General features: G+C 44.4%; 1 protein-coding gene across 1 annotated transcript; it reads left to right on the forward strand.

Annotated features, from left to right (window-relative positions):
* Positions 1-1,520: 1,520 nt before the first annotated feature.
* On the forward strand, positions 1,521-16,951 carry VXN (vexin). The gene is made up of 6 exons (XM_052703872.1): positions 1,521-1,587; positions 4,975-5,030; positions 10,397-10,541; positions 14,335-14,396; positions 15,608-15,690; positions 15,929-16,951. The coding sequence occupies exons 1-6, from the start codon at positions 1,521-1,523 to the stop codon at positions 16,113-16,115; spliced, it is 600 nt and encodes a 199-aa protein (XP_052559832.1). The 3' UTR covers positions 16,116-16,951.
* Positions 16,952-26,768: the final 9,817 nt, after the last annotated feature.

Here is a 26,768-nt window from a genome sequence, read left to right on the forward strand (position 1 = left end):
TTGGTGGGTAATGGATTTGGTTTGATTGCTTGACACAAGAACAATAGTGGCATAAGCAATTCCATTCAAGCCCATGAAACTCCCCATCTGTTGAGCACGTGCACGTTTGGGGAGCTGGGCAGAGACAGATGAACACGGCAGCCAAGCCTGATGTTAATGACATCAGTCATACAAGCAGAACATGTGGCACAATAAATCAAAAACTAATTGAACTTTTGCTTGATTATATTGCTGTCCCACTGCCCATTCTACGCACTGCATGGCTTCCTGGAACAATGCCCTGGCCCCGCAATAGATTTCCTGCCCTTGGACAGCAGGAGGCTGCCCTGCGATGTAACAAGTGATAGCAGCCTCTCTTCAGTCAGTTATTTCTTGAAACAGTGACGCTTTCCACAGAACCAAAAGAAAGAAAAATACTTCTAGGCTCAGTATGCGTATTTGACCAATATTTATTTGTTCAAAGAAACATGACACAAACATGTCAGTGACAGCACATGTCTGCTGGCACGGTCCATCTGGGACTTGGTGGCAGTCTTCTATGGGAGAAGACAGCACTGGTTTTTGTGCTAATTACACACACATGCTCGTAATGATGGCTATTCATTGGGCTGATATAATTTAATATCATTGTTAGCACTTGAAAAGTGTTTCTGCTACATCTGTTGCCGAAGCCTGCAAGCCAACATGTTGGAGCTCAGATGCCCATGGCAGCAGTAAGCCAGCAGAGCTTGAAGGGACTCATTTCCACAGATGTGGAAAAGGACAATTTCTGATGACAGCATGAGGGAATGCACTTGAAACCCTTGGACAGGAGCCCCTCTAGAAGTGCATAAATGTAGAACGAGGCCCAAATCCTTCAAGTTATATAGGAACCAGTCCATGACTGGGCCACCTGCCATCTCTCCAGAACTATTAAAGCACAAGGGATGTTCGTGCAGCCCTATGGATGCCTGCCTGATGTGCCCTCCTTTAGACATCTGTGTTTGAAATTTAACACTGACATGCCCAGTATTTAGGTACAAGTTTATGAACTTATAGGTGGAGCACAAAACACCTTCCTTAATACACACAGAATCAAGTCCTCATTACATAGGAATAGCCACATTTCATGCTAAATGTGTTGAACTATACCAAATGTATCCCAACTTGTTTTAAAATTCCTTGCAGCACTGCTATAAAGTCTCCTTGCCATACACTGGCTGCACAGAGCAGACTTTGTTATTAGCCGTTTATTGCAGAGGATTCTCCAAACCCGTAAAAGGACAAAATGTTCCTATCTGGGCAGAGATTTAAGTAACAGCTAAATTAAATCTTTGCATTCACAGTATTCATACAAAGGCAGATGGGAGCAGAAAATGTTGCGATGAAGAATATGGAATGAGATGAGATCACAGCATCAGTCTGTCCTTTGTAGATCTGGACAATGATCACAGAGCCAGATTGGATTAGTGAAACCTATTTACCAGAAGTTCAGAGCAGTTGCGTGAAGCTGAAAGGCAGTCAGGAGAGAGAGGTGGAAAATGCACCAGATTTACAGCTGCAGCGACGAAAATTTAGAAGTTTTCACCACCGTGATTTCATCCAAATGTGAGTACATCAGAACTGCAATAACGGGGATGGTGTTGTCTTTTGGATGGACGGGGCGCGTTATCCTTAGCGAAACCTTTAAAGGAGCAGCTCATCTGTCTGCTCTCTGTGCTGCGTTGTGCTGCCAGCTCGGCGCTCCCTGCTTCTCGCTGGAGCTGAGCCGTGCAGGTGCCTCCACATTGTGGCTGTGCAAAATCTTTGCACAGACAAAACTGGGAGATTTGGAATCAGCGTTCGCACACCTATGAGGTAATTGCTAAAGTGACAGCTTGCAACTGCGTGGCTATTCTATGTGATAGAAAAGAAAATGAAGTTCTGGGAGCAGTTAGCAGCTCGGATGAACTGGGTGAACCGCATGAATGTGGAATTTAAGTCTGCTGGCTCAGTAAGTGGAACATTTCCAAAGCCATGCCCTCAAAATGAATGCATGATTAACATTAATTGCTTGTAATGAAGAGTAAGAACCGGACAAAGTCCGGTCTGCATTTGATTGAGCAAATTAGTTTAAACTCAATAGCTGCGTATTTCAGCAACAAGAAGAAAGCAGGTAAAAGCAGGGAAAACAAATTGTGGGGGCAGATCAGATCTCTTCTTGCAAGCTGCAAGCCTGCACTCTCAGCTGCTTAATTTCAGAATATAAGTGGAAATGACAAAGTGAACCCTCACCGTAATCGTTTTTGTTGCCTGAAATCTGGACTGCACACACAAACAGCCTCTTGCAGGCAAATCCAGAAACAGCATCTGCAAGAATTCAGCCTTGCCTTCCCACTCCCTGCAGAAAAATCATGTTTGCAGGGAGAGCCCTGCAACCCCACTGATTTCATTGTTGCCTTTGTATTCCTGTGCAAGTGGGTCACTTACATCTACCTCCGCGATTCACTCTTCTTTCAATGGCTATTCAAGTAATTGCGTGTTTGCTGGTGCTGTGACTTCCCTTTGATGCCTTCCCTTTCTTCAGCCCATGTAAGCCATTCACCACGTACGCTGGTGGATGACAAGCTGTGAGTCAGTCTGTGGATTGTATGTACTCTGAAAAGATGAACATTTATTGCCATTAGGCACATTAATATACAGTTTGTCGTGCACCAGCCTGGGTGCCAATAGCAGCACAACAGCACTTGCTTTTGGTAACAATATGCAGAAACTGAGCTCCACGCGTTAACCAGTAAAATACATAAATCATTAAGATGATCCTTTGTGTCACTGAACTTTTCTACACTTGGATTTAATTAAAGTGCTCGTGAACAATTAGTGATATTAGCCTGCACACAGTGCAATACCACCAGTAAAGTCATTGTGGCAGCTTCAAAAGCAAGATAGAACACATTTGCAGAAAACAACTTTCATCGTGTTTGTATGGTTTTAACCCCACACTTGCAGTGCTCTAAAATATAAAACTGCTCATGCAGGAGAAGGCACTGGGGATCCTTGAGGATCCTTGAGTCACCTCCCAGAGCAGACTGCGATCAAGCTGACAGCTTAGCACATTCTCTAGCTTTGTGAGGGCAAATAACTCACTTGTGATACGTGTGGAAACACTGTACTTCAGCAGGAGACTTGGACAAGACCTGGCACCTCCTGTTACTTCCTGCTTCACCGGCAGAGCTTGGCCAAGACTCTGTTTCTGTCTGATGGGGTCCTACTGCTCAGTACTTGCATCCTCACTGTGGCATCTGAAGTTGTTCTTCACACCATTACAGAGGCTGTGACATGGGCAGCAGTACTTAGCATGGGGGAGGCCACCACTGCCACCACTCATCCATGCCCCAGAGGTAGCAGGAATAGCAGGATCAGCAGACCTAGGTCCTTCAGAACTTCAGATCTCAAGGCAGGAATTCTCTGCAGCTTCACTGCAGCTGCAGTAATGAGAAGCTTCAGTCTATCCAGCTGTTTCCACATTTCCAAAAGTCTTCACAGATATTAACGCATGGCAGTACTAAGCATGGCAGCTCCTGGATCCCAAAAATGTAAAGGAAAACTCACTTAGAGAGCAACAGTCATTTTCCTGACTCTTCAGTGCCTGTGGGCTATAAATACAGCCTGAAAGGGAAGCCTCCCTTCACACGCCTTGCCCTCGGGGTCAGCATTTAGAATTGGAATTAAACACAACTAAATTTTGTAGGTTTTTTTGCAGGTTGTTTTTTGTAACCAGCTGCTAAATCCCATAGTCATAACACCTGTATTCTGCATACAGGAAGGGTAATTAATTTTAAAGCGCAAAGAGTAAGATATAATGAGAGCTGGGAGAATAATTTTCAAGTCAAACTGGAAGAATGTTTAATCAGCCCTTGCTGTGTCCAAAAATGATCATCCAAAACCAATCACTTCAGTCTGAATGCAATGTCCAGTCAAAAACCTGGCTTATGATCCAGGTATCTCATGTGTCTTGTAGCTAGTCTTTCTGTTTTGCCTGGGATTTTGGTGTCTTCATGGATTTAAGAAATAAAGTTGAGAAAAAGCTTCAAGGAAAATGCCTCATAAAGTTAATGAAGTGAATGGGATATTCTGACAAGTGAAAAAAAGGAGTGGATGAAGTGTGTTGTGCCTTGGACACAGTGCAGCAATCTGGAATAACACAATGAAGCAGTCTGATATTACTGGAAGTCTGTATCTAGATACAGTGGTTGGTCTCTCCAAAGTTAATGCAGGTACAAGTCATGGTCTAAGCTGACTGGATGGAAGAGAAGCTTTCCACCAAAGACTCCCATCCATCAGGCAGGAGGCACGGTCACAGCCTCAGGTAGGAAATGGCAGATTCCTCCTGGACACCCATAGGAGAAGCACAGGAACTTCAGGAAGGCTCTTTCCCCATGCCCACAAATGTCTATTGTATAGCCAGAAGATCATTTCTGAAGTAACATTAAGAAAAAGACTTTCTTTTGGGTTGTTTCAGCTCGAATTTCCCTTAAATCCTTCCTTTCTTCCCACCACGCCCTCAATAAATCCCCATGGAAGCATTTCAGAGACATACTTGACATAATCTTACCACTATAGCACAGCTACAGCATCTCAAAGTAATGAGAAACAGCTTAAAAATACTGAAATGTATCTTGGTTTTTTTTAATAGCAATTATTTATCCCACACTAGCTGTCTCCAGCCCTCACCTTTTCTCTGCCACCCAGCACAGGCTTCATGGGAGCTAACAGAAGAGCCAGCAGGCTCATGTGCAGGGCCTCCAGCAAGTGCCTGACACCAGGATCCTCTCTGAAGGCTCTTCCCCATTGTATTCCCTCCTGCAGCAGGACAGGAAAGCCTGCTACTGGTCTTCCAGCACCACAAACCAGCAAGATCTTCCCCATTACCTTCAATGGACACTGCTCTGGTTGCTATTTGAGTTTGTCCACTTCTGCCCAACCCTGACCATGTTTCTGTTGTTCTTTTCACAGCATGTAGTCCTGCCCGAAGGAGAGCCAAAAGCGCGCATCACATCCTGACAAAGAGCGTAAGAAAAATTTCCCTCCCACTCTTTTGTTTTCTTTCTAGTTGGTTAAGCTTATCCTTCAAAATGCTATGGAGAAATGGGAAGCAGATCTTTCAGGGCAAAGAAACGCTGCAGCATCTGGTGTAGGGAGTGGGGTGAGAAACAGAAAGGGCAGTTCCTGTACAGCTACAGATGATTCAGTCTGTACTTACAGATTATCACACGAGCGCTTTGAAACTCTTAAAAAAATAAGGTCTTTGTGCAGAGCTAGTAAAAATGAACATAGCTTATCAACACGGGTCATCTGAGGGACTCACAGACTTAATTCTTATCCACAAAGCACTAATAACACTGCCAGAGGGACAGCAAGCAAATTGTAGCAATGCACATGCAATCAAGGAGCCAGTACCACATTTCCCAGGGAATATGGGAGGAAAACAGCAAGCAATGAGCTGTAATCTCCTCCCAGAGAAATGGCTCTGAGAGAGCAACAGGAGGATTCTTGCCCCTTGATCCTGGTGGCACAGGGATAACCTGGCACCTATGCAGCTCAGCAACATGCAGCTGCATATGGTCCTCTCCTGTCTCTCCAACCCACCACTCAGCACAGTGCTCACTCCTGCCTAAGAAAGGAAACCAGCTGAACGTTTCCTGCAGCCCTCTGCCATGCAATCCCAGCTTTTTTCTTCTCCACTTTCCCTTCACTGAATGTTTCTTTCCAATAGGTTTGTAAATATTTTTTGCCCCTGATTACATCTTCTGGGCATAATTATTATGTGACAACAACAGCAATACAAAAAGAGCTGAACAGAGTGAGAAAACATTCTCCAAGTTTAGATATTCATACACGTTAGTTTAGTTCAAGTTTTCTTGTCTTCAGAGCCATTTTTTCCTCCTTAAATGCATTTAGCCTACATACAACTCATTCCACGATCCTTTTATCACAGCTCTATCTTACAGGTATGATAGCCACACTTCTTGCACGTTCATAACCTCAAAGCACTCTTATACCTCTTAGACCTCCATGCACCTCTCCAAGAATTCTTAAACCTTTCAGAAAGACCCTTCTGTCAAAGTATTCTCCCTACAGACACAGGCAGTTCTCCAGCACTTTGTTGAAATACTTTGTTCCATGGTCTTTCCTCTTCCCATGCTCTGATTCCCTGCCTGATCCCCATTTGTAGACACACTCCTCTTCACAGTCCAGATTCCCTAATCTCCCTTTGGCACAGTAGGTCCCTCTGCTTATCACACTTACCTGCGCACTGGGAAAAACCTTACCATATTCAATCCCATCTCCTGGGTAACAAAGCAAATCACAGGATAATTCAGAATGCCTCAAGTGCACCTCGGAAGAATCAGTAACAGACCTCTGGTGTTTGAGTGAAAAACATACATGTATGTATTTTCTCGGTTTGTGAGAATCTTATTTTCATCACTCAAGCAGAGGTTTCAACATGACTCTTCATCCCAAAAGAGGACAAAATTTAATGTCTTTGTGATGCTCAAAATAAGCCACTTTGAGATACTCCTTTTTTATTTGCTATGTCCTCAATATGTTTTGTCACGTAATGTAAAAATAGCATAAGAATGCAAAAGAAAAAAAGAACAATTACGACTAAATAAAACAGAATGCTTAGATAAGGACTTCTTTCCCTCCCCCCTCCCCAACTTTTTTTTTAAAAATTTTTATAAAGAAAAAAAGTACTTTTACAACCAAATGACCAGATTTCTAATCAGAACTTTCTCATAATCCTGTTCAGGTGGAAATTCTTCAGCTAGCTCAGCTAGCTCTCATCAAAAGCTAGGACAACCATAGGTCTGTTATGTTTAGAAAGTTCTCTCCATCATGTGGGAGTCTGTAATATTTATTGGGTTGGATCAGTGTAGCAGCACTATGCTCACAAAGATCTAAGAAAATAAGAGAGGAAAGTCCCCATTTTGTTGCTGCATTTTGATGTGATTTTTTTTTACCTTTGGGGCTTTCCTGACCTCAATTACAGATATCCTTTGATTGGCCCTTAGTCATGATGCACACAGCATCCTATTAGCAGCAGAAGCACCAAGCCTAAGGAATGGTTTGCAGACCCAACTAGACAAGGCTTGCAAACCAACATAATTTGCACAGTCAACTCTTTGCCGAGTGCATTCTATTTTTTCAGTGCTTACAGCTGCTTGCAGCTAATGTGCAACCATTCAGATAAATTGCATATACTGGAATATATACATGCCTGTAAGGAAATTGGGATTGCCAATTTCTAGACCCACACTGGTGGGTCTAGAAATCACTGGAGTAGCAGAATGATTATTTATTTTTCACTTTTACTTTTGCACCTGCAGTCAGTGTTGTAGAAATGCCTCAGCTTCTGCTTTGAGAGCTTTGGCGACTGCAATGGACTTGACTTTAATCCTGGAGAAGGGCAGAAATAGTTAGCAACATGGACATCTGCCAGGCTTTTTTCACAACAGAAATACTCAAGTGGTGTAGCATTAAGTGATTTAACATTCAAATGACTGACATTGGGAGGTAACTTCCATGACATTTGAAAATCCATTCCAAGAGCACAATCATGCCTGTGAAAGGGGGAAACCTTTTTAAAAACTGTTTCACCAATATTGATATTTGCAGCTCCTACTGTCCTATAAAAAGTTATTCCCAGCGCCAGTAGATCCTTCCTTTTTATTTCCTTGCACTCTTATCCTCCAAATCAATGGCTGGAACTTTAAAACCACTTTTGTCACGAGTACAGGGAAGCTTTGCAGAAAACTGGCAAATACCTCTACAGGTCCCAGTGCAGCCACATTAAAAATGAGATTAGCATTAGCCCATCAGAAGGAGCCTAACTCCAAAAATCTGACATTTCCTCCATTAATAAGAAAATGACCTCACTGTCCAGCCTCTAAGCTTCCCAGTTTTACCCAAATTGAGATGTTTAATTGTCACCTTCCTGGGGCTTTGATTCCAGGAGTGCTGATGGGGTTGCTGGAGCAGCCTCTGCGCTGTCCTGCACTGGAAAATAAAAATATATTTCATTGAGCTCTGAATTCAGAATAAGCATCCTGCAAACAGAATGAACAACTTACAGATTTAAACAGATAATTATTTTAAGAGTAGTTCTCTAATTCTGCAGAGTTTGGATGACTCTGCCACTCACACAAGATTTGAATTTCCTGGTACATTTAGAAAAGAAAAGTGACTCCCCGCTGATCCTTCTGCCTCACCCCAGGTACCCTAGAGAAATGTCAGCTCTACTTTAGATCAAAACTGTGCTGCAGCAGGTTTAGATTCCTGACCTAGATAAGTCTTTATGTATTATAGTAATGTGTGAGGTGGTCAAAGTCACGGTGAAGTCTTGACTTAGGAGATAAATAACTCCCAAAGTGTACTACTGCCAAATGCTGCAAACAGAAATGTGAACTGAAGATGTGCTGTGGAGATGGGGCTGCTGTCCATGACCGTAATGGCAAATGGCATTGAAATTTGCTGGAAGGTGAATGGTATGTAACAAGACACCTGGAGAAACACAGATAATGTGCCTAAATAATTCTGCAAGTAACAGAGTTCAAACTAAATGTTATCCTTCGCAATGCACAGGCAGATTGGTAGGTTTCAAATCAGTGGTTTATGCTAATCAAATAAGCACTTTTAGGAATAGAGAATACGGCTGCCAGCATCCTACTTACCAAAAATTCTCTTTCCATGCAAGCAAAAGCTTGTATTTTGCTAGGAGAAGGCTGCAGACTTTTCCATCATGTGCCAAAGGAAATTGAGTGTGAGCAAAAGTACTGCATGTGTTTCCAGAGTTGGTGGGAAAGCTGAGCTTTGCAGCATTCCTTGAAAGCCAGAAGAGCTTGGTTCCACAGGCAGCCTTTCTGGCAGTGGGGCCGTCATGAAAAACGCCCCTCTGGTCATGGCCACACCATACCTGTAATGAGGACAGGTGTCTCCACTGCTGACACTGTGGTGTCAGAGAGATGCCCCTGCTAAGCAGCTCACAAGGTTTGGCAATGCAGAGGGCTGCTGACCAGACCCCAGCACAGGAGCTGTATGGGGAGCTTGTGCAGGTGCCACCTCCCTGGCCTCCTGCAGGCCTCCCACCACCAGCATCCCCTCCTTCCTGAAAGACCAGTGAAGGGCTGAAGCCTGGCCCTATCTAGCATCGCCAGATTCACAGTCAGTAGAGCTGGGCCCACCTCTCGCACATGTTCATCTTCAAGGACATCAGCGGTGCCTTTGCCTTTAACTTAACATTGGGCACATCCTTAAGTAGCTTACAGAGAAAGCGCTGCGTTAGGCTGTGTGCCAAGATTCGCCGAACTGGAAGAAAACCCCTCTTAGGGCTCAGATTAGGCTTTGGTTACCTCACCACACCTTTTCAGCAGCATTTTTGCCTTCTGTTGAGCCCTTCCTGCTCCTTGTCCTGACAGTTGGTGGGATCTAGATAGGTGGTTTCCAGGCTCCTAAGCACACGTGGAATCAAAAAAGTAAAATATCATCGGATTTGGGCTTTTTTTCCTACTTTGGGAAACATCTGTTTGCATGAGTTTTTAAATCTGCCTGGAAAATCATGCACAGAATGTGGCACATTGATAGTAAACTGAATTCAAACTTATTTGAAGAAAATGAACAATTTTATGAACGCAAGGTGACATAGCGGAATGCAGTTTTGTTTTTATCTCGAGTGAATATTAGAAGGCAGACCAGTAGATGGAACAAGGCCTTCTGCTCCTTGTCAGTAGCAAGCTGGTAAATTTGCTGGTCTAAGTCGTCATAAAAACAAAATAACTGTATTTATACATAAAACAGGTATAGGGCAACTATCAGTCAGCAGGTGCACATCTGATACCAGTCTGAAGGTTTGCCATGCATCTTGTTTCCTCACAGCTTTGGATCTTTGCTTCCTTTAACTTCTCTGAATGACAGCAGCAGGTCTTCAGGGAAGGATGTAAGAAACAAAGCTTAAACCTCTCTTTCACTGATTTAAGGACTTTAATCTTCTCGAGAAAGTTGTTTGTGGACCATCTTGGATAACAGTCACCAGTGGGTCCATCTGCTTGGTGACTACCCTGTTTTCCTTACGATCACGTTAGCTCCAGCCTCCCCCATTCATTACCTGGGGCACTGCACTCAACAACGTAGAAAAGTATCTGATTTTGTTCAGACTCATTTTCAGGAATGCTGTTCAAGTTACACAGAGCCTAATGTTGACATACGTGCACCCAATGAATCCCAAGCAACAAACTCCCCTCAAGTGACTGGAAAGCAATCAGAAGAACAAGTGTTGCACTGCTCTCACCCGGGTTGACTCCAGGTGCCTTTAACAATGACAGCTTGCGGCCTGCTCCCTGGCCAGCTGTAACAAGATGGTTTTGCATCTTCACCACAGGTGGTAGCAGTGTCTGACTGTCGCCCCCACCGGCCAGACAAGCTGCAGCCCCACCACGGCGACCTCTTCCAGGTGCTCTACAGAGAAGAAGAGGTGCACAGCTTGGGCCAGGGTGGGCAGCAGGGACCCTGCAGCCCCAAGCACGGTAAGTCCTCAGTGATGGCTTTGCGGTCTGCACTGCTTCAGAACAATTTTAGATATTGCAGTCTTCTGGTCTGCATCAAAGCAGACTTGTTACGTATAGAAAAATATTTCCATGCTTAAAACGCTCAGTGGAATTTAAGACCATGGCATTGCAGAGCCCTGCTGCCTGCAAAAGCAAGCTAATAAAGCAGTGCTTGCTTTATTCAAATGCATAAACTCTCCCTTTCTAAGAGCTGACAGTATTGTAGAGATGATAGACTGCTTATAACTGGGCTTGCCTGACTCATCTTTTTATTTAAGATTCCTGATCAGATACTTAAAATTTGCCAGAACATAATTATTTGAGATGAATTTTTAGATTCTGGATGTCAGCCACAGACATGATTTGGTTTTTTCAACCAAAACTTGTTCATCATATCTGTGAGAACCTGTGAAAGAAAAAATAGGATTTGCCAATGCAAAAACAAGGAAATGAACAAACACAGGCTGCTTGTTCAGTATGCTCAAAGCTGATGTGTTATGCTTGGAAGGAGAAACTCAAGCAAGGACATGGAGTTTGGCATGGGATGGTCTTTTAATCAAAACCACACCTTTTTTTCTCCCATGAAAAACCACCCAGCTGCAATTAAACCATAAATCTTTGAAAAATCCCATATAGCATGTGTTCGGTAGAGATATAGGAAGTTTGGTTTGTCTGTTAAAAGTTGCTAAATGTGTAGAACAGATTCTACCATGAATGAGCACAGTCTTCACACCACAGATAAGCATCCACCATGCTTGTAAGGCACTTGCTCTGAACAGAGTAGACATGAGCAGGGCCTGCATGACTGCGAAGGAACAAACTGAGTTTGGAACCATGGAGAAAGATTTGAAACCAGGAACAGAGCCTAAATGTGACTGAACAACAACCTGGGGTGAGGGGAGAGAGGGTGGGGGTGGAGAAGGAGTGCCTGAGGAGCAGCAGGTGGCAGAGAGGTACCGAGGGAGGAAGAAGTTGTCTGTTGTGAGGGGAAGCAACGGGGAATAGGTGACAGATAGGCACCAATGGGAGAAAGGATGGAGGGATCAAAAAATAAAAGTGAAAAATTAAGGAAACAGTTCTCATAATAGGAGAAAGTTGTGACTGGGCAAAGAAACTGGGATACCAAACATGAAATGGGAAGAATCTGAAAATAAGTTAGACTGTGTTCAGCAAAAGAGATCTGAGAACAAAAGGGAGGCAAAGAGGTTTGCTGGAGGAGTGGAAGAAGGAAGCAAGGAGCATGGGATAAGACAATTTCATCAGGAGCTCAAGGCACGAGAGCTCCTCCAGGTCTCCCTAAGTGTGTGTAGCATACTGTAGTTAGTTGTAGGATCCTGGCCCAGAAGGTACTCAGGGAACTCAGCAGTGAATCTCCAGGTTCCTGTACTAGCTCCTTAAGCTCTGTCCGTCACCATCCCCAGTGATGCACATACAGCTGGTACAGCTGACATATCCTTTTTTCTGGGTGCCCATTTCACAATTCAGATTGTGACACCCAGAAGCACTCATTTCTAGCTGCCACAAAAACTGTGTGGAAGAAGGGCTGCATCCCACAGTAGTCTTCTGAAAGCTTCATCCTGGGAATTTCTAACCTTAAACTCAGTATTCTGTTTCCCCAACTACAACCTTTTATCCTCCAGGAGGCTACAAAACAGTTCTCTGTGGTTGTTTGTATGTTTGTTTGTTTTAATACTGGTGAAGATGATGGCCACAATGGCCTGCAATACAGAAAAGCCCATGAAAATATTACTTGTCCTGCCCTTGGAGATTCACTAGTGGAGAAACAAGGTATAGGACTGTGTGTTGAGCAATGAAAAAGGCCAAGGATAACTAGCTACTTTCTGAGTGAACACTGTACGATGCACTGGATGAGGCAGAATGTCTGTGGAAAGATGGCTTCTGGTCCCAAAATAGAGAGTATTGAATATAAGGAGACTTCAGACTTAGTGAAGTACAAATTGATATCTGGGTAATAGAGTGAACAGTTTTTCACGGTAAGTGAGAAATGTGCAAACAGCACAGATGAGAACACCAGCATGCTTGTTGCTAGCATTAGTAACAACATACAAAAATAAAAGCAGAAGGACACTCTATTCTAGCATGCAGGAAGCCAAGAGTAGAAGGCCAGAACAATAAACTCCTTACAGGACCCAAAGCTGTGCTTTACTTCACATGGTTATTGATTAAATAATTACATATGTGTTTACATGCATTTGTTTTACAGGGAAAAAACACTCTGTTTTGTACCGGTGCTCATCTTGGAAATATAGAGCAAAGTCAGAGTAGAAGTGGTGGAAATCCCTCGTCCCGTGCTTTGGCTTTCCATAGCACCTTCTGGAAGTGGCATTCACAATGCACCCCGCCACCACTGTCCTGATGAGCACTTACCAAACAGAAGCCACAAGGCTTTACTTTTGCTTAAATATTTTGCAAAACTTGGCCAGGACATTTTTCTGGGTCTAATAAAAATGAAATGCTGAGGGGAAGAATCAGATAATATAAAACAAATAAACAAAAAGCTGGAGCACTGATGCCTGGAGCCACTTTCTGAATACTGTTAGTACCCAATACACAAGATGAGAGGAAGCTATTGAATTAAAATTTGATGTGAGGGATACGGTACCTAATGGAATTAGGTACCTAATGGAATTACTGGTGGGGGAAAGTGGGAGGAGAAAGGTTAGCTAAGATGTTTATCACAGTCAACTATTGCCCCCGGAAGGACAAGACAATTGTGACTGTTAAGTCATGCTGGGGACAGTGCTATAAGCATCATCTTTATTATTTCTCATGCTTCCAGTCATTGTTTATACTCCATTGGTAGCAGCAAATGTGAGTCTCATTGCATTGTCTGTCTTGGTGAATCCTGGTGTTTCTGAAAATCCCCACTCTTTTCTTACTTGAATACTATTTTTAAAAAAGAGCAGACAACTCAAAATGGCCAGGAATAGAAAAAAAGAGGAGAAAAAAAGCAATCCACAGTCCCACAGCCACGTGGGAGAATTTGGCTCCACGGGAAGAAGTCTGGAATCCCTCCTTGATTTATTTCCTTGGCACAACTAGCAGGAATAGCAGTGAACATTTCCACGTGGATAAGTTCTTGGCTGGGTGCTCGCTCTGACAGCAAGTTAACCTCCAGGCTTGAGGACAGCAGAGATTTCCCGCTCAGCAACAGGCAGACAGAGAGGTTAAAATCCCTCCCCGTGATGTGCTGGATGTAACACAGCCTGCTGTCTGTGACTGCTTGGATCAATTCAGAAAGGAGAATGACCCCTTGCTCCTACACAGGACAACCTGGTGAGGAGCTTCACAGTGCACACTTTATATATACATATGTAAAAAAGTGCATACACAGAATCATAGAATCATAGAATCACTGAGGTTGGAAAAGACCTTAAAGAACATTGAGTCCAATACATACATATGTGTACACATACATATGCAACATACATTAAGTGTTAGCAGCAGGGGAGAGCTTCCAATTGGTCTAAGCACAGTTCCTTGTCTCATTTGAAAAGTCTAGGGGCAGCTAAATGATTTTCTGTAATTACTAAGCAGTTTCAATATCACTCATTTTGACATCACAGTACATGATCAGAAAAAAAGAAAATTTTTGCACCTTTGGCTATAATCAAATCTGGTCGGACTATAATCTGAATCTTGGCTGTTTTCATGCTTGACATAAGTACGTGGAAGGATGCTTTTAATACCAGCTGTGCCAATGGGATACTTACTGATATACTGATAATACCCTGCTTCTTATGTTTGACAGTGGGAATAACTGAACGAGAAACATCCAAACCTTGTAATCACCAGTCAAATGGGAAACCTTTGGTAAGTAAATATAGCAATGTGAAATACCACTGTCTGATGGATCTTAAAGCCTAACACCTGTTAACACGTCCGACAGTAACGGTGTGTTGGTTTACATCAGCACTTGCAGGTTTCCCCGACTTCTTTACAGCCTTGAAAGGTGACTGATGCCAGGGGCTGCACAGCTGGGAGCAGGACAGCTGCCCTGTGGGGGGGGAGCAGGCAGGCTGCCTTGCTGCATGCCTAGCCACCTGCAAGACCTGGGAGGAATCAGCTTCTTGCTTCTCAGGGAATCACATGAATTGGGACAACATGGATTTCTAGGATGGAGAAGTATCAAACAATTCATACTCTGCAGAATGTAATGCTGAAAAGATGAACAGACCAATTGAAAACATCAATGGGAAAATCATTGTACAAAATCTGAAAATTTGTTTTTTAGTAATGAGAAAATGTTTTGGCTCAGAATGACTCAGCTTCAGTAAAATATTTTCCTCCCCTCCTCTTTTCCTTACAGAAACAATTTTCAAAAGCCCTCATTTAAAAACAAAACACAGATTTTCAAGCAGAAAATAGTCTTCTGAAAAGTTTCTGACCAACTATAGAAAGTTTATGCCTTAAAATGCCCTTTCAGATGGTTACAATGTATGAGCTAGCCTGTAGCTGGCTATGCACAAGGAAAATGGCTGTTCAATATTGTAGGATGGTCAAAATTAACAGCATTCTGTGCAATTAAACTAATTGCACCTCACAACAATCATCCTGGTCAAATTTCCAAGGATGTTTGCAATAGTGATTTCAAATATCTTGAAGTCCTGAAATACTTACAGAGCACACCGAAAAGTATCCAGTTCAGGGGAAATGTCCATTACGGCTCAAGAAATGGTGATGGCTGGGAAAGCTGCTTCCTGCCCAGCCCTAGAGAACCGTATGAAAGCCTCAGTTCCTCAGGAACCCGGGCATAAAAAATAAGGAATATAAATCTCTGCAAGGCTCCCACTGTATTCTGGTAGGAGAAATTCATGCTCATACAAGCACTGTGTCGAAGCTGCGGTGACCATTCACATGAGCAAACAGTGTTTGTGTGGACAAGGGTACAGCAGTCAGGATCTAATCTTTGCTCTCCTGCTAAGAGATGTACAGTATTTGTTCACTGTTGTAAAAAACAGCCTCTTTCCTCAGACTAATGCTGGTTTTCCACTCATCAGTGCTGTTGCTTTTCCCTCCAGCAGCCTCCGACATCGCTAGCCCTCCCCATCACAGCGAAGCCGGCTCTCATAGGATCAAGCACGGATGACCACCCACTTGCAGAAGAGTGAGTCCATGCCATTTTCTCTCTAAAACGTAATTAAGGGACAGTTTGACCATAGTGTAAATGCATCTCATCAGTAGACAGTTAACTCAGGAGTGGGTCTGGGTGACATTTGAACTCATTGCGACAGTGTCACAGGGACAGTGATAACCATTGTGTTTCAGTGGTTGATGATTGTAAAGATGGGCACAAGCCACGGAGATAAATGGTTTATGCCAGCCTCCTGTGCTTTATTTGCCAGCCGTAGGCAGCGCTTGAGGAAGATGGCAGAGTATGACTTGAACATGACACCAGGAGCAGAAGCTTCTCTGCCACTGACGGGAGGCAGCCTGTATGGGACACCCAGCTTGCTGAGGAAGATGTGGATGAAGCACAAGAAGAAGTCGGAGTACCTGGGGGCAACAAACAGTGCCTTTGAGGCAGACTGATAAGTCTCAGCATCACTCAAAAAGACAAAAGTTCCTTTAGCTAGGACGAGGTGCTCTAGGATTGATGAAGGAACAGACTCAGCACAGCTCCCTATCCTTTTCATTACTTGATGCCACTGCCTCAGAATGGTAGGAGAAAGAAAGGCTAATTAAGTCAAAACGGTGAGTATGATGCAAAGTGTCAGCCTTTCTTTGTTACAATACACTAGAATCCCAAATATCTCACCACATTCACATCTCGACTCAGCGATGCTGAAACTATTGCTGACCTATTGTATGCATCCTGTCTGAATCGTCTCAGACACACAAGAGAAGCCAACCAAGATGTTTGTGTTCTTCTGTAAGGTTGCAGTTCTCTTTTTGTTATTGAGTGCCACTAAGTGCCAGGGCTTTGCTCACTGTGTACCACTTTAGTCCTCCTTCCCCTTCACATATCCACTCTTTAGAGATATGAGATAAAAAACACGATATGCTTGGATCAACAACATATGCTAAACATATTTTTCCTTCAGTTTTGATGTTTCAAGGAGTAAAAGATGGAAAAATTTTAAAAGAATGGGTGAGTCAGAACTGAGTAAGTTTGCACTTACCAAACTTATCTACATGGCCAGAGATTGGTGTTTTAGTGCCCTACCAGATCAAACTATGAGAACTGAATAACCTCAACAAATACATTCTTCCATAGAACACATATACTAAATCAGCAACTTACTGTCTGTGTGGTACCGAGTATTTCTAAAAGTGCACAAATGATGGTAGAAAATACATAAATGATGCAACTAAACAACTACATATGAAATATGAAATATTTGCTCATAGGAGATCTTTGTTTATGAACTGGTGGATTTAATAGAATTTCAATCTCATCCTTTTTTTTTCTTTTTTTTTTAATTTAGAAATTACTGATTACAGTTCCGTGGTTTTTTTTTTTCTTTCAAAAGAAGATCATATAAAACGATTTCACCAGTACTACAGACAATATTATATTAGTCAGGAACAATACTTGTCCCACGAGTGCTCCCCTGCACTTAGTGCACAGGATTTTGGTTTGCCTAAGCCTACAGACTTTTACAGGGATCCACAGCCAGGGGCCACCAAACCAGAGGTTGCAGCCTGGGCAGGAAGAAAAGGCTGCAAAAGCAACCAGGTCCATTGGCTTTATTCTGTGTAGTGGGGAGAGGTGCACAGGAAAGGTTCACAGCTTGATAACCTAAGAAAGCAAAGTCTGTGTGATGTGAATGCAACTGCAGCAGTCTGGTACCCAGGTTGCCTTAGAGAGCACACACACCCAGCAGGCATATGCTGGAAAAGGTACTGGGACAGGCAAGAAGGCTTTGTTTAACAACATACCATGCCAGCTCCAGTCTCTCAGTCTAAAGGTTGCCAAGAGGAGTGAGGAATTAGGCTTTCATAAACTACGTCAGCTGCCCATCAGACAGCACCATGGCTAGAAGGCACACCACCTCTCCCCTTCTTCTTACCAAAGGCAGAAGTCCTGCTCTGGCCCAGCAGCCTGACAGAGACAGCCCAGAGCGATGAGCTCCTCTCCTGCTTCCTTGCATTCTCCTGGGAGCAGAGCAGCACGCAGCTCCTCTTTAACTACAATTATCCCATCACAGGGGTTCACCACACCTTTACCTTGGAGCCCGACCCACTGCCCCTGTGCAATAGTCTGGAATGTGTAACCCTGCCAACATCAAGCCCTCCACAGCTGAACAGCGCTGCAGCCACCCCAAGATTTTCCTGAAATGTCTTTTATAAATATCAACCTGAAATCCTGTCAGCAGCCTGTAGGCACCTACTATTTTTAATGTGAACAGGTAAGCTGAGTAAATTCAGTGGGACTATTCACTTGCACAGCACTATAGACACTATAGACAAGGAGTAAGGAAGATGGTAATAACTGGTCTCATTCCCCAAGCAAAGCAAAACTAAAAAGCAGACAGAGGGAAGTGCCCATTCGCTGTATTTGGGATAGTTAAGATTAAGCATTCGTGATACCTGCCCATGTAGCTAACGTGACCTGAAGAGCATAGTCCAGGGCAGCAAGAGTTTTGTCTGCTGAGAACTGTATCTTAGTAGTTCATCCTGTTAATTAATAGCGTTAAGTAGTACAATGATGGAGAAGAAATAATTGATGTTTCTATGTCACACTTGCTGTATCTTGACATGTGTATTTATGGTTTCCTTATTTATTTAATTTATAACTTGGGTCTGCAAGTGGAAGAAAGATTTTACAGGACAAAATTTCTCTGTATTGCAGGAACTGCTGTGAAGATTTCATGCATTGTAATAGCTACTATTTTATTGATTTAAATAAAATATGTCCTGTTCATACAAAACAAACAAACAATAAAACCAAAAAGGTAACATATGTGTCTCAATGATTATTGGGAAGGGTTTAGTTGGAAATAAAGGCAGGTTTTGTGATACTGAGGAACACACACAGCTCATGGCAAAGAATGCAAAATTCATTCCTCCCAAGGAAGAGCCCAAAAGTGTGCATTTGTGAACAGATCCAGTATTGTACTAGTGGAGAAGTCATCATTCTTTATTAGATACTCAGAGAACAGCCCTGGCGCTGCCTAGAGTTAGATGTTACATGCAGAACTTCTTTATGGTAAGGGTGATGGAGCATTGGAACAGATTGCCCAAGGAGGTTGTGGAGTCTTCTTTTATGGAGATATTCAAGACCTGGCTGGATGCCTACCTGTGCAACCTATTGTAGGGTACCTATGCTAGCAGGGGGGTTGGACTCAATGGTCTCTTGAAGTCCCTTCCAACTCCTGTAACTCTGTGATTACACAGACATTTGCTCATATGATCCAAGTGCACCATGGACATGGTATGTAGTTTCCTCTAGTTTCCTAGTTTCCATGGCAATGGGAGGTGAGCAGCATCACCTGCCTCCCATTAGATGAAAGCATCAGAAGAGACTCTCTTCAAGGGTATTTAAGGCTCTAGTAGAAACTAAAACCAAGTGCTCTCTATTTTCAGCAAATTCACTCAGCTTACCTTGGAGCACAGCATTTGGAAATCATACACTGCACCTCGGAAAATACAAGGCCCAAGATGAGGTGGGTGACACAGGGGCACCAGAGCTCAGGCTGGAGGAGCTGACTCAAGCCTGTGAAGGGAAAGACCTCACGAAACAGTAGGAAAAGAAAATGCATGGGATTGGCATCGTTCACCAACCTGGACTTTGGACACTCTGTCAGCCTATAAAACCAGCAGCATGAGCAGGGCACAGGATATGTAGTGGGTACGGGATGTGGGCAGGGCAGTGTCATTTCCAGATGAACCCATACAGAAAACAATGTTGGATGAGCTCCAGCACATCATAAGAAAAATGGGAAATAGTGATCATGAAGTAAGCAAACCGTGCCATTTTGCCCAAAGACAGAAAAGCAGCTCAGGGCATGGCTGCTGGCACTGCCTGGCATATGCATGCTGTCACACTTCACAACATCTATGGGAGGATGCATTTTTCAGACACGTTTCTTGTCATTTCACAATTTTTTTGGTTCCCCAGCACTGCAGAGATTCAAACTGGGGCATGCATATGACTAAAATAGCATGAGGATAGCCCACTACATTTAGCATCATGCTTGCAGTAATTTGTATTTCATTTCCAAAAATAGCTTCTAATTTCTGCTCACCGCTTCAAAAACATCTTTGCGACAGAGCTACTCCTTAAAATATCCATCAATTATTTGCATACCACTTCATTTAAATAAACTGTAGTGAATTTAAAGCGAGGCTACTATATACAATAATTCTTACTGATGCATAAAAAAATCTCAGATATACTTTGCCTGCCTTCCTTCCCCTTTTGCATTCACTCTTCAGACTGTGTAGCAAAGGGATTTACCAGAAGTGCCACTCACAGACGTCTTTGATTTAGGGGATACACTTTTTACAGAAAACATTTTTAAATGGAACACTGGTATTTGCATGACAAACTTCACATCTCTAAGTTAGCCAGCCAAAAGAGTTACGACATCTCGACTCTCACACACAAACAAAAATGGAACAAATCAGATTTCTCAGACGAAATCCCAGCTCACAAAGCTCTATGCAAACTCCATAAATGATACAGATGCCAAATAACCATACATATTTTATGAGAGATTTTTAAAAACTCAACATGAACTCTGTAGATATTCGCAAGTGAGCAGCACAACTCTATAATTCATTTTTCTTTCTTTTCTTTTTAAGTGGCAGAACTATCATTTAAATGAATGGGTACATAGATTGCTAAAATTAAAAACAGAGCTTAGAGTTTAGAAGGAAAAGAGAGCTGAATGTTTAATAAAGTTAGTTGAAGGCCCAGAAGAATAAAGCTAGCAGCTGAGCTCAAACAAGAACAAATCAGCATGAACTGGATGTCCCTCCTTTCAGAGGTCAGGCTGGCTCCCCCTCCAGCAACATTTTTAGCAGCCTTACAAATAAGACTGATGCAAAGGCAGAGAAGGGGCCCTGACACCCCACTGACGCCAACCTAGGCCAGGCACTCTGCACATGGGGCCCAGCCCCACACCCAAAAACCCACCTGCCTCACAGCTTACTCTGTTTTATTTTAGACCAACGTTTTCCTACTTGCACAGTCACGTTTTGCATAGCGGTGAAATAGCAAAAGACAGCATGTAGTCAGTTTGCCTGATGCTCCCCTTTGTGTGAGGGGCACGCACTGGACCATAAAGCAGAAAAGACATGCAAAAGGCCCTGCAACGTGCCCGGTGCCTCCCTGTGCAACTGAGCGGGCACTTTTGGGTAAAGCCAGCCCTCAGCACAGTCATACCCGCTCAGGCGCAGTCGTGCTGAGAGCTGACGCTGCAAAACCCTGAGCTGCAGAGCCTGCTGCTGCTGCTGCTCTGTGCCATGGAGGGCGAGGCAGGGGTCAGGAAGCAACGATGCCGTCATCAAAGCAGTCGTCCCAGCAACAAAGGCTGTCAAACAAAACAAAATTACAAAGCAAAAACTGCCTCAATCTCAAGGTACTTCAGCCTGAAGTTCTGCACTAATCATAGCAAGGCTATCCACAATTGTCAGACGGCACAAAGCCCTGCAAGGGACTTTTTGGAGTAAAGACAGCCTTTCCTGTGAAAACTGCAGCTCTGCTCCTCTGTAACTCCTGCCCAGAGTTCTGTTGACACTGTATATCTGGCATTTGTCTCTGTAAGCTAGGATGCAAGTAGATTTACCAACCAGATTTGAAGCAAGTTGGTGGAAGATTTGTTTATAATGAACCCTTAAAAATGGTGCTGACCAGTGCTCTGGCTCTTTCAGTGCCTGTTTTAATTGAGATGGTGACAGCTAATATCAAAGCTTTACTTTTATTAATTTGTGTCATAAATAGAAATGTCAAGCTATTTAGCTGACTACAGCATGTTTGAGGTGGGTTATCTCAATAGTGGAAAAGACAGAAATATAACAGAAAAGAAAAATTAAGAAATAAGCCTCTAATATTCTCCTCAATGGGCAGGCCCTTTGGCAGAAAAGACAAAGTCTCCCCAGGATTTTACTAATAGACAGACAAGAAGTTTGGGAAAATTTCCACTCCTTGTGCTAGCAGCACACTAAGGTGGCTGTGTCTCTGATGGGGTGCTCACCACCAAGTGGGAAGCAAAGATGCACAGAGGCCACGCAGCACCTCAGGAGATGCCTTTTCTCTCCTAAGGATGTAAAATGAACTCCTCCAGTGTGATTGAGGACTCACCAAGCCACATCTTGCAAAGCAGTTTGCAGATTGCTGCTGCACCAGCACCTAAACTGTCCCAACTCCATCCTACCTGCTGGCCAGAACAGAGGCCATTCACTCAGGACCCAATGATGACTATTAATAACAGACAGAGAAAAGGCAAATTCAAAATCCTGGGTATAAATGCTAACACAAAGTTCCTGGTGCCCACCGCTTGTGCACAGCAGGCATGTAACTACAGTCAGTGCCAGAAAAAAAGACATCTGCAACTTTCCATGAAATGCAGTGGTTTTGGAGGAACCTCAAGATGACTTGGACACATCCTTCCTCCAGCATCTGACGTGCAAAGGAGCCACACCCTCTGCTTTCCAATCTTCTTTTCCATGCGTTTGAATGAAGCATGTAAGAGAAGTGTATGGTGAAGCTAAACATAAATTAGGCCACGGTGCCAGGTCAGATGGCTACTGTGGCCACTTTTGTCTCTAGAAACCTCAGGCATCAGGTTGGCAGCAAGAATCCCTTCACAGGTTTTCCCACAGGCCCCACAATGGAGGGAAAACTCGCAGCTCAGCTCCCTCACATCTAGTTATGCAGCGCTGTTTTAAGCAGAGCGTTTTGGAAAGCAGCACATGCACAAACCCTGTCACAGCTGGGGCACCCTGATCGATCCTATCACCCAGTCACCACCATACACTGCAAATGTCGTTACTGTATTTCCCTTTATTTACCACAAGAAAGCATGTTGATGTCCATCCAGTCAGAGCAGACTCACACAGCTGTCAAGTTGTACCACACTCTGGTAACGGACACAGCAATAGGGGTCCTGAAACAAAATGGCTCTCCACAGAAATAGTCATGCAAAGCATCCAAAGGGCATTACACTACAACTGTTCCATACACGTCCCAGCTGGACACCTGGACAAATACTACTCCACACCACCCAAAGTGAAGCAGGAAAGTGCTCTCCTTGTCAGTGGTGCTACCCAGCTCAGCCACACACAGCTCACGCAAGGCCATGGGAGCCTTGACATCACCAGTGCCACAGGAGAGGGAAAAACGCAGACAAGTCCCAGCGCTGGTGGCCAGGGGAAGACTGAGCTCCCAAGCCCTTGGTGTGTTACAGAATCACAGAATGGCCAAGGTTGGAAGATACCTCAAGGATCATGAAGCTCCAACCCCCCTGCCACATGCAGGGCCACCAACCTCCACATTCAATACCAGACCAGGCTGCCCAGGGCCCCATCCAACCTGGCCCTGAACACCTCCAGGGACGGGGCATCCACAACCTCTCTGGCAGCCTGTTCCAGCACCTCACCACTCTCTCTGTAAAGAACTTCCCCCTTTCACTGTTCTGCTCATGCCTGCTCTTATGGATCCCTCACTTTTTCCACTTATCTCAGGCCTAAACAGAGGTTTTCAGCATCACTGTCTGAGTATTACTTGGTAAAAAGGGTTGGGCTTTGGGGGAAAGATGAGACATTGCCACAGCCAGGCAGTCCTGAGCAGCAACGTGACTGGCAGCCATCCCACCCAATGCAGGCTGGTGCTATATAGCCAAGCTTGCCAGGTGGCCACAGTTAGCAGATTTTGGGGTCTGCTTTGCAGCCCTCATACTGCTTAAGTAAATCAACAGCTTTATTCACATTCAGCAAAGAGTGTATTCTGAGGCTATTCACAGGAGAAACACCAAGGCCCAAAATCCATACTGCAACACAATCACTTCCATCCTGTCTATCTATCGCTTTGCAAACCTAAATCTCACAACAAGCACTGTCTGCAAATGTTCTGTTCTGAGCTGCAACACATATCTCCCAAGTACCCTCACTGAGTTCTCAACATAAAACGCTAGTCAAAGGTGGAAAAGATACCAGGGGACAACAGAAAGTACTCATGACCAGCCACCACCTGAGTCTGGTGGGCCGGTGTACATAGATTTGGCTTCAAACCTAAGAACTCTCCCCAGCAGGCAGATCCATGCCCTTGCAGCTAGCAGCATTTTGGAGCTATACAGTGACACCAGCATCAAAGTATGCCACTGACTTTGCTCATTTAACTCTGCAGACTTAAATTAATATTATCCTTTTTCCCATCCTATTACCTTACATGCTCATTGTATTTTTTCTTCAGCTTCTTATATTATTTTAATTCCTGACTACTTAAGCTGGCTCCAAGCAACTCTGCAGCACATGCCTTTGCTGTGAATGCTGTCTGTCTCCAGGAGTCTGAATGGGGCAGATGCAGGGGGCCAGAACTGCTGCAGGCCAATGGACCCACTGGTAAACCAAGCTGCTGTCAGGACTGGGTGCATTAGAGCAGGGATGTACTCACTGCAGAGCCCAACACCACAGCAGGATCAGACACTGCTGAGGTTGTGGGTGCTGGCCCCTTGGTTGCCCTTCCAATCCTGCTCCACTCTTCTTCCAGTGGCAAACACCCGGAGGAAAATCAGTGAGAAAACCACAGTGCCGTGTCTGCCAGGAGCTGGACTGAGCCTCTGGACACAGTCACCCAGCTGAGCACCATTTCCAGCTCTGGCAGCTCAGCCCTGCACTGCAGTAACTCTGTCCCAGCACAGGCAGCACCCCAGCCTCCCCAAAAGCATGACCCCAGCAGACCCCAGGCCCCTCTCAAATTTTTCTCCAGCCCACCAGGCAACAGCAGGGGAGCAAGGAGTGCATTTTACACGTTTGCCCAATGCAATTATCCACACGCTGTCAGTGGAGGGGCTGCACTGTTAGCCTCAGCTGGATGCAGTTAAGCTGGCAAAACTCCTCTTCACAGACCGGCGTCCACTGTGGCCCTTATTGCTCCAGGGCTGCTCCCAAAACTCACTGCCCAGCCCTCCAGTTTCCCTGCAGGGCGATTTGGGGAGGGCTAGGCTGCTCTCTCATGTTGGCTCCCCCACTGGAGGAGAAGGGTGCTGGAGGGAAGAGGGATGGCCTCTCCACGGGCCTGTGCCGCAGGCCTCCTTCCCATGTGTTTTGCCAGGCCAGTGAGGCCTTCGTGCCAGCACTGCAGGCCGGTATTTGCCAAGTGTGCGCCATAGAACAGCACTGCTTGCTGCTGGCCAAGTGAAAATGCTTGTGCTCTGCTCAGTGCCAGCAAGGGCACAAAGGGAGCACAAACTCGGCACACACAGGACGCTCTGCGCCCAACCCCTGCATGCTCCCCGAGGAGCCTGCTCTAAAGAGAGGTTGTGTGAGCAACAAAAAGGGAAAGAGAAAGCTCTCCCCTTCCCGCCAAAAATTATGCAGCAGCAGGTCCGCGCAGTGTCTGCCAGATGACCCGCTTGTCACACTCATAATTGCTTCCCATCTGGTGTCTGGCGTACACAAAGCCTGGCCGTTTGCCAGCGCAGGGGCTCGGCACAGACTGGCCTACTTCTGGTGCTGTGGGCCGTGCAGACACCGGCTCCCTCCGTATGGCCCCGGAGAAGATGGCATTCACTTGTAAATTGCGAGCGGTGGGTTCAGGGGCTGCTCAGCCCCGCGCCCATGCAGCCAGCACACTGGTCGGGCACCAAGCGGCTTGGCACCAAGAGGCTGCCAAGCAGCACCCACGGCAGGGCAGGACAGGCACAGGTACGGCTCTGTGCTCACACTGCCTTGGGATGACACATGCACAGCTTACTTCGTTCATGGAGTTCCTGCAGAGATCTTTGAGGCACGTTGTTTATGAGTATGTTCTTTCAGTGGCCAGCTTGCTTTGTTTTGCTCCTTTTGGACTAGCTGGTTTGTTTTAATATCTATTCTTTCCATGTGCACTGTTGTCAGAAAACACAGAAAAGCAGGAATAAGGCAAACAATCCCGGGGACTGTATAGAAGAAACTTGAAATTCCATAAAAGGCAGCAGCAGGTTCCTAATTCCTTTTGCCACTGCAATTGTATCCCGGAGTCATGCAGTCTAATAGTAAGGAAGTCTACCCAGCTCCACACCTCTCTGAAAACACAAACAGTGATGAAACAGAAGAAAAAATGGAATTAAAGCAACCGACCAACCCAAGTTGATAATGAGAAATGCCATATTGTACATCTCTAACTCAAAAAACAAAAGCTGTAGCACTGAGGTCTCTTCATAATCACTAAGGTGGACTACAGTAGGTATGAGTATTCAAGTTTTAACTTCATGTAAAATGAACGTAACGTTTAAATTCCAAAGCTGTTTCTAGCACATGATGCTAGCAGAACTACAAGGATCCTATTCTGCCCCAGCTGCAGGGCAAGAGTCCAACCCACCGGAGGGATAGGCTGGCATTCTCTAGGGGAAGCCACACAGACCAGTAAGCTGCAGCTCCAAGAGGGACCTCTCTTTTGGCTCATCTGGCACAGGAATAGTAATCCTCAGCTGCCTAATGAAAGTGAGCATTTAGGCCTGTGATGCTTAAGCTTATCCAAGGTCAAGGAAACTTTTAAAAAAATATTTAAAGTGAGGTCTAGCATTAGAAGACATTAGTATGCTTATTGCCTGTATACCAAACTCTTATCTGAATGTTTGCTACGAAACTAAACGCTGGAATAAATTTCACTGTGTTTGTTGCTCACGCTGTGTTGGACCTTGGTCACATATATGGTGCAGCTATGGTCATGTCAATGCCCAGTGTTAGAAGTCTAATTTCGTGAAGCTTTATCATTCATAACATTGGATCAGTTCTGATTTGGCACAGCTCAAGTGGAATTATTCTTGTGTACAACCAGACTAATAGTAGTAGGAATTGGGCTCATTCAAACTAATCAATTCCCTAAAGACCACTTCTTCTAAATAAAACAAAGCCTTTGAGTAAAGCTCCCAGAGTGTTTGCATAGGCAAACATAGGTTGCATTTTATTCCACATTTGGCTTTCTGGAAATCGGGTTCTCATTTTTTCCACTGATCAGAGCTGTCACAGGAAAAACAGATTAGCCAGCCACATCCATGGAGAGTCTTCACTCTCACCTACCTGTGCTTCACCCTG

This window comes from Tympanuchus pallidicinctus, unplaced genomic scaffold (assembly GCF_026119805.1).
Source record: "Tympanuchus pallidicinctus isolate F22 unplaced genomic scaffold, pur_lepc_1.0 scaffold5, whole genome shotgun sequence".
Classification (NCBI taxonomy): Eukaryota; Metazoa; Chordata; class Aves; order Galliformes; family Phasianidae; genus Tympanuchus; species Tympanuchus pallidicinctus.